Source organism: Heliangelus exortis, chromosome 3, assembly GCF_036169615.1.
Source record: "Heliangelus exortis chromosome 3, bHelExo1.hap1, whole genome shotgun sequence".
Taxonomy (NCBI): Eukaryota; Metazoa; Chordata; class Aves; order Apodiformes; family Trochilidae; genus Heliangelus; species Heliangelus exortis.
In genome coordinates this window covers 100,650,392-100,659,512 of record NC_092424.1, presented here as the reverse complement: position 1 = coordinate 100,659,512, position 9,121 = coordinate 100,650,392, and the positions used below count along the sequence as shown (strand labels likewise).

Genomic DNA, 9,121 nt, shown 5'->3' with positions numbered 1-9,121 from the left:
CCACCCCATCATACTTTAGCCAAAAAGACATTTCTCATGTTATTTCCATTCACACTGTACATAGATCAGCAACTAAGTCCACAAAACAGGGCACTGTATTTTTAAATAGCATCTGGATCCCTACAGGAAAGTGAACATGACAGTATTGGGCGCTCCTCTTTCTTTCCTCTCAGTACTTTCTGGACAAAAACTGCTTCCATTTCTTAGCCTCACAATTTTTCCTTCCAGCTGTCATCTCTACCAGCCTGAGCTTGACAGATGGGTAACTGAAAGGTCACCTTTTCAATGTGATTTTTTTGAATGCTTGCTTTCTTAACATGTTTATTTGCTCTCCAGTATAATTTTCTGTACATCTTCATCCATGTTTTGTGTTTGATTGTTATTTGGTTTTTTTCTCCAAAAAGCCTGTGCTCACAGAGCTTTTAGATCTTTTTTGCCTTTTTGCAGAACTGCAGGGATGAGCTCAGCTTCCCTAACATGCTTTCATATTGCACTAGACAGAGGTGAAAGCAATTTGGGACCAGATAGTGCCCTCTCTTGAAATCAATGTGAACTATTGAAGAACCAAAACTCCTCTTCAAGCCCAGTTTATCCCAGATCCTCTAGAAGGAAAGTTCTCAACATCTTGTTAACCGGCCAGCTGGGATGCACATGGGGAAAGGAGATACGGCCGAGACCCAAGCCCCAGGCTCTTCCCAGGTACAGTGTGAACACACCAGCAGATGGGAAGGGCACGAGCCCAAGTTCTGGCAGGCAATCACCCATACTGCTAGCACAGTTCCCAGCCTGACCTCAGCCAGGCCAGGCAGTGCCCCTGCACAGACTGAGGGGCAGCAGGGACAGCGATAGTCACGACCTGGCAGGTAGGCAGCTGGACACTCACCAAAATGTGCCACTTGGCCAGAGGGCCGAAGAACCATCCCTGCCTTTTACTGGGCAATGATTTATCACTACAGACATAGTCCCCGAGTCTGAAATATAAATAGCTGTATCTAGCAATAGGGAATGGAAACTATCCTGGGCATTGGTTTTGATGTATTTATGGCTGCTTTTAACGTAAATCTAAGTTTTCAGTGCTAACGGTCCAAGCTTGCAGAAGACTCTGTCCTTCCGCCACCATATTTTTGGCAAAAGTTAGAAGCAAATACATCTGCATTTCCTATGCCTTTACCTCCAGTGTCCTAACGGGATGAGTGGGATGGGGAATCGGATGGAAATCTGCATCGCTCGCTATTCCCACTTCAGAGTGCAGCTGTAGCTGTGCAGATCTGAGCAGCCACCCAGATGCTAGTAGAGTTGCTTCTCTGTCAGTAAGGCCAGAAAAAAGGCCTCCAGTGTTTTTAATTTTTGAATGTTTATTGGCTATAAATCAAAGAGCCATCACATATTGAGGTATTAGGGGAAATGTCCTTTTTGCCTGTGTTAACAGCAATGTTCTAAGATAAGGCTGTTATTTTAAAACATGACCTGTGTTCACTTTGCACTACCTTTTTTAACTGTCCTGAAAAGTAGGATGTTTATACAATTTTGCAAAGAAACATGAACTGTTTTACTCCATTTACCTTTCTTTGTTCTAAAATGTATTCCTCTTGTTGAGATTCCAGCAGACAAGGAAAGCAGACACAGCAGTTACTTTCCAATGTGAAACTTAAAACCACAATCTCCCGCTCAGAAAACACAGAATGAGTCACAGGAAGGGGCCACTTGCTTGCAAAACTCATTAAAAGCAAGGCAAGGCAAAATGGATTTCCTGTATCAATAAATAGATTGCTGGCAGCAGGCTGAACACCTGATAGTGCTGGAGGCTAAAAACTGGTCCAAGGGTAACCAGATCAATTCTTCAGCTCAGCAACTGTTTCTCAGTACACAGTTTTCTTGGCATTAGTTGGATTAATCCAGCGAAGTCCTCAAGAACATGCACAAACTTCTGTGCAGGGAGGGGTGACTTTAATCACACGCTTAAGTAGGCTGATAAATTCTGTCTGTATCTATTTTCCAAAGCAAGCCTGATGAAAGGGGTGTACTACAAAGAATACTAGAGAGGTGTACATACTGCATGTGAAAATTTCATTTCCCAAGTTCGTGAATAAAAATAAGCAAGCCCTAGTCCCTACCTAAATTTAAAATTTAGCTGTTGTAACTTTGTTTTGCCACTAGTAGTAGCCTTTGGATGCTTCAGTATAGAGTTCCTTTTGGCTCACACAATTCTCTACAGGGTGGCAAATGAAGACAAAATGGCCTTCTCACCTCTTCCATGCAGTGCAGACACAGGAGATTTCAGTCCAGGCTGCTTAAGGGGCAAAAGGCAGAGCCCAGCGCCTGTTACAGCACAGGAATGGAATCAATAGACTGCTTTTTGGCCACTTGCTCTGTTTTTGTTCTTTCTCTTGTTCTTCCTAGAACTCATTTCTCATTTTGCCTTTTATTTTTCTCCCTCACATAGCAAAGGCTGGAAAGGTGCTTGATGAGGATCTCTTCCCCAAAGCATCCAGCGACTGGAATTCCACTGCACCACTGCCAAGTTTTCTTCAGAGACAGTCTCTCATTCTCCACAAGCCCGTTCTTTGCCTACCTTCAACATGATACAGAACAAAATCAGGGGCTGGATTTTACTGCAAAAGAAAGAACTAGGACTGTCTGAGGTTGTGACACTATCAGTGTACCTCACACATTTTGCTGGACTTTTATAAAAATAAAAAAAAAACACCACCAAATAACCCAAGAAAACCCCATGCCAAGAACAGTCTCCAGGCTTCACTCTTTATAATTTGCAGAAAAGCTTAATTATTAGTTCTATTTTTATGCACTCGCTCTTAGTATCAACGGTCTTCTTGCAGTGATCTAGACCAAGGTATTTGATGGCATCTGCAATACATAGGAATTAAGGACTATATGAAAAAAATCATGTATTCTGGTAATATTTCCTACATCAATATTCCCATGTATCAAAAAAAAAAAAAAACCAACCCCAGCTTTACAACCTTTGCTTCTTAGCTTTGCTCCCTCAGAGTTTTCTACCTCCAGTGCTAACGGGATATTCCAGGAGCAATGAATATGTCATATAAAGTTTGGTTTGCTGATGCAAAAGCTCCCATTTCTCTGACTTTTAATTAAAAAGGCACCTTCATTTCAAAGCCTGTCTCCAGAGCTCCAGTGTAAATGTTTATACAAGCCAGAGACATACAGAAAATAGAGAAGATTGAAGCGGCAGTCACTGCAGGCTGCCCAAATACGGCTGCTCTTGTATTTTTAACACAGAACTTGAGCTGCCACAGACCCTTATCAACCCCAAACATCTTTGTTTTCATACCAACCAACACAAGCTTGGCAGTATCACTACTGCTGCAGTTAGTTTGCTCAGCAAACCCAGCAGAGGCAGCAAAAGGCAGCACTGTGTGTTCACGGAGAGGAGGAAGGTATTTGCTTCTCACCAGCACAATGGCCAATGTCAAAGAAAAGGAGAAAGAAATGTTAAAATGAGGGGGGGAAACAAGCTATCAGGTCTCATCACCATGAATGACAACACTCCCATTCAAAACAGAGAGCTAGTTTTTCTTAGGTCACACTAGAAATTAGACAAAAGGAAGATTCAAGGGGCAGGGTAGGATTCCTGACTGGTCCAGTTTGCTTCAGTTCCCATCTGGTTGCTCTTGGCTTTGAGGTGCAGTTCCCATACCCCCAAAAAAGGCAGAGATCAGATCATGGCACAATAAACTCGCTCAATAAACTCTTCCCATTTGAACAGGATCTGGGTCAAACGCTGTAACTGAACAGCAAAAATTTGGCAAGTGCTGGAAGTTACACCGTATGGTTCCAATAAGAGACAGGCAACTGAAAGTGAAGCTACAAAAGCCACATCTTGCTGAGTCTCGGCAGTTCTGTAAAAGCACTCTGCCATTATCATAGCACACAGAAAAATAGAAAAGTCGGGGAAAAAATTATATTTGCCTTTATTACAATATATATTTCTACCCTTGTTGCATTCAGCAGATCAAAATGAGGTGTTAAAATGATTTTCATCATTGCAGTAGGACATACATACACAGAGTGAATACTGTATATAAATAGGCTTTGATATAACAATCCACACCTACAAATTAAAAATTCCCAATATCCTCTTTTCTTCTCCTTCCTCAAAATACAGCAGTAATGTTTTATCTTCAACATAACTAATGCAGTAAGTGTGGTATTCTTTCCCTCACATGATACAGATGGAGAAGTGTGGTCATCAGCTTCAAGAAAATAAATACTAGTCATCCCTCACTGCTGCATATTCTAGTTTATGTGCATTCTATAGAATATACTGTGGTTTAATGAGTCTGCATATTTATCTTAGCCAAAAATTCTTTCTTTAACAGAAACCAGCGATACACGTCAAATAAGGCTTAATTTTTTTCTTTCACAGAAAGAGTAGGAATTTGTTAAACCATCCCTTTTCTTCTACATGAATTAACAAAGCAGTTTAAATATTATGCATAAAAATCACTCGGCTACCAAATCAACATGTCTTACTGTCTCTGAAAAACACGGAGATGTTTCTAGCAGGTCAAAACTTTGCTTTTTGTAAGTGTCTTTTCTGCAAGAAGGTTTGATAAGCATTAGTTATAGAAACACACAGGCTTTTCACTATTCAGCTACATTTCAACTTTCAGATACAAAGCAGTACACAGTATGGCAGAAGTAAGGCATTTCACATCACAGGATCACAGAAGTGTTGGTCAAAAGGGACCCCTTGAGGTCATCCAGTCCAACTTCATGCTGGAAGCAGATGATTGCCAGCATCAGATCAAGTCTGCCATAACTCTAACCCAGGCTCAAAAAAAAACTGAGACAGAGATTCCGCAGCATCCCAGGGCTACCTGTACTGGTGCTGCACTATGCCCACACACCTGACAGAATTAAAATCACCACCCATCCAAACTATCATTTGGTTTGAACTACTTATGGAAACAAACAGCCCTGGATTCGCTACTTAATAAGTAATAAATAAATATATCACAGGCTTTAAATGCAGAGAATTTTCAGGGACTGTCCTTTATGGCAGAAGCTACCATGTCACACCTTAGGAAAATAGAGCTTAACTACTGCTTAGGATAAAACACAAAACCTACAGCCTCTTACTGAAGAGAAGAGTTAGGTTTGTTCTCTTTTGAATAATAAATGGCTTGAAATAGGCCTTTACCAAAACCTGACTAAAATAGGATGCAGTCAGTATATTCACCCATTTATTCAAACATTAATGACAAGTATTTAAGAATACTTAAAATGTGGCTGTATTTAGAGATTGAAACCTTCTGGTTTGCAACCTGTAGTCCCTACTGATTGTCTTTCAGAAAATTCATAACACATTTCTTCCAACCTTAAGTAAAAAGAGATTTGCATTTTCTTTAAACTTTTAAGAGAGCTTAATCAGTCTGGGTTGTATGTACTATTTCCTCTTTGGGTTTGCCTGATCCTGGTATCTCCAAAGTGGGCATGCACCTTCTTCAAAGCAGCAACGTTCATGGGAAAAGGAAGACTCAGGGAGGGCTCACCACTGCACAGTGCAGCTGGATAAAGCACTTACATTCATTACTATTGAAGGCACAGACAAGTCATAAATTGGCCCCCTGACATCCCAGATAAAGTTTGCAGCAGTGAAAGTTAGAAAACCTCTGCTACAGAACCACCCTCTTATCTATGTCACAATCACTCATGACACACAAAACCAGAATTTTCTGAAACAGAACAAATGTGATACAGAGCAGCTGTTTCCAACCTTTTGGGTGCTAAACAACCACAAACACATCTTAAAATTTCTCCTGGACCACTCTGCTGTTCTATTATTAAACTCTTAAATGAAAACACTACAAAGCAGCTGCAAAACATGTACCATAGCCTCCCAGATCACAAGCTGGTAGAGAGCACAGCTTGTGAGCCACTGTTTAAGCTATATTGAAATACAATAAACATGGAACACACTGTTCCATTTTCAGTGTTTCAGAGACCAATTAGGCATTTAAATATATTTTTAAAGAGAAAAAAAGTTATCCTAGATACCAGCACATTTAAGAATCATTTGGCATATGGTCTCTTGATGTCTACATTTTAAGTCAAGTACCACATCATGTAAAGGCAGATCATTTGGAAAACATTACCAACAGTATCAACAGATCAACATATCTGCAGTATTGCTTTTTGCACGCACAATTAGGTCTTTAAGGCTCTCAAAAGCAGGTGACAAAAAAGTATCTACAGCTTGTGTTTGGACAAATAAGGAACAACAACAACAAAAAGATTAAAGAAGAGACTTCATTATCTTGAAGGACAGTAAATTGCACTAAAGGTATCTACTCTTTATGATACAAAACCAAAATAAATCCATACAGTAAATACCTGAGATGCATCATTCTTTAGCATCAAAGTTCACATTTTAGCCAAAATAATGTTTAAAACAAAAACACTCAATTTTGACAGAATCCTCCGTGTTCTTGGCTCAGTAATGATCTTGAAACTCAGCACATTCTGTAGGTAAGATGTCTTTACTGAAAATTGCTGATTTCAATAAGATGGACACTTTGCACAGTAACCTGTACCCTCCCACTTGCACACTTACCTTAATCTAAACAGCTATTCCTGAAGCACAGACATTCTCAAATTGAGAAACACTACCAGAATCTAGCCATCTATTCCTTTTGCTTTCTATTTAGATTACACAACATTTAGTTCCTCAGAAAAGTATTACCATGTCAAAACAACAAGCTGGGATAAATCAACACAGTTCAAATTGTCTCTGATAGCTACACTGATTTCCAACAGCTGAGGATCTACAGCTGTAATTAACTCTTAAACTGTTGCTGGTCAAGCAAGGGGAAAGAAGAAGGATCATTTGCTCCTTCAGAAAAAGGATCTTTAACATATAGATTGCAATTGCCATCCATATCACCAGATGATGTCAGAAATGGTGAGCACCTTCAGCTATCTGACTTGCAGGGGGTTCTGATGAGATGAAGGATGACTTCAGTGACACAGAAAAGATACAGAACCACTTTACAACCTTATGGCATGTTTCACTGCAACTCCAACATCACTTCACTTTTATTTGATCTTAGATAATGGAACTGTATGGCACAATTGGAGAAGCTGGGTGAAGAGCTAGAAATGCAACTCCTACTCTTTGTAAGACACCTTCTTGTCATCTGGCAATGTGTCTAAGTATGAAAAAGCATTTCGAAATTTGCTCACAGCAAAAGAAAACAATGCTCACAACATCACAGATTCCACCTGAACTGTCAACAGCAGGAGTCAAGTGGTGTCCCTTCATTACAAGCTAACTCATTCTTTGAACTGAGGCCAACAGTTTGGAGATGCACTTAAGATGAGGCTGGAGTTTCATCCTGAGTTTCAAAAGGTGGCAGAGGTTCTCTCCAGTATGTGAACTGACTGTAGGTATCAGAACAAGGGAAGTCTGAAGAATGGCTTCTTTTCAGCAAAGGGAAAATGTGATCTACCACTTCACACAGTCTGACGTAACTGGAAAATAAACAAATAGAAAGTACACTGAACTATTTCAGATCATCTTACTTTGAATTTTTTTAAGTCTCCAACCATTACAGCATGTCTATTCTTAAACGGGCAAGTCACCCTCCTCAAATGAATAAACTAAACTTGATTTTGGTGCCTAGCTTCCAGAGAGGACTCAGTTCAGATAAGAAATCCATTTATTCTAAGCTTATAATACTTACCTAGTGAGAAATACATGCCCTCTTTCACCCAGATCACTTGCTAAAATAGTCAAGCCCTGTTCTCTGTTCCTCCATTTCTGTCCAGCTTGGCTCAAGCAGCTCCCTGCTTAACTGAGTATTTATTTTTCATATGCATATGGCTCCCCTTCAGTTAAGGACACCTGATGTTACTAAAGGCTTTTTCCATTCAGTGTTAGGTGTAGGTAGTCTCATTTCTATGCACCAATAAGTCCTTTACACAATTAAACTGGATGGAATATATTAAACTAAACAATTTCTTTTTTACACTTTAACAGAAGGAAAGTAGAAAGCCTGTATTTTACTTTAAGCTTATGTTTTGTCTGAGATATTCCAAGTAATCTTTCATTAGTATAATTAAATGCATCTTTGAGCAACTTGACTCATAAATTAAAACAGCTAATTAATTTAGTCTGTAAGGTGTTGGGGATAGGAGAGATTACTTACGATGAGATGTTTGTCTTTGCATGCTCTTGTATAAGCTCTCCTTTGGGGTTAACTGTAAATATCCTGTTTAAAGAAACTCCCACCTGTTTGTATGAATAAACATCCTAAACAGAAGAGGGAAATAAAGACGAAAAAGAAATTATGAATATGACATTGCACGATAATGTTCATCCTGGCTGGAATAAATTATGCAGAAGAACATAGCTGCACAGTATTGGTACTAAATTTACCTAGTTATTGCATATCTAAAATTCCCCATTACGTTACAAACAAGGTCAGTCTAAAAAAATTCTCATGAAACAGACAACTTGCAGCTAGGTAAGGAGTTTGCCACTTCAGTTTAAACTATTGATCAAAATCATGTTCATTTTTTCAGTTGACAGATCTTCCCTTGACACAAAAATAACATTCAATAAAAAACTAATTATATTTGGTGTAAAAGCATTTGCACTTGCATTTTCCTTTCAGAGGATTAATTTCCTGAGTGTGTTGTACTGAGTATCTTGCAACAGTGTACAGAGGTTAAGATAAAACTGGCACACAAAACCATTATTAGTTTGTAAGGAAAAGATGACAAAAGGATTGTAACAGTTGTAACAACAGTTGTAACAACTGTGCCTACATTAAAACCCCTAGAAACATCTCTTAGCTCCCGAGTTCTGTTTCCTGCCATACCCAAACACTGAGTCCATATCAGAACAAAGGGGAAAGAAGGGAAAGCAAATATATTCCAAAGTAGCAGCAGTGAGCCCCAGCAGGTAACGCAGATGCAATTCTTGGAAGTACAATTAGAAGTAAGAATTAAGAATGTCTTGTAAGGTATTCAAATTGTTAAGCATAGCAATGAATAAGTTTTGATCAGTTCTGAAGAAAAGCTTGACAAAAGCTCCCAGCAGATCAAAGCAAAATATGCTTCCATTTTACTAACATAA

The 9,121-nt window shown here is 39.2% G+C and overlaps 1 protein-coding gene across 8 annotated transcripts in view; it reads right to left on the bottom strand.

Moving 5' to 3' along the window:
* Positions 1 to 3,933: 3,933 nt before the first annotated feature.
* LPIN1 (lipin 1) overlaps positions 3,934 to 9,121 on the bottom strand; it is a 75,729-nt gene continuing 70,541 nt past the window's right edge. For all 8 annotated transcript variants that reach the window (XM_071741929.1, XM_071741928.1, XM_071741930.1 and 5 more), the window contains 2 exons: positions 8,190 to 8,293; positions 3,934 to 7,512 (listed from right to left, as the gene is read on the bottom strand). In XM_071741929.1, the coding sequence (XP_071598030.1) occupies positions 7,353 to 7,512; positions 8,190 to 8,293 (264 nt within the window). In that variant the 3' untranslated portion in view covers positions 3,934 to 7,352. The remainder of the gene's footprint in view (positions 7,513 to 8,189; positions 8,294 to 9,121) is intronic.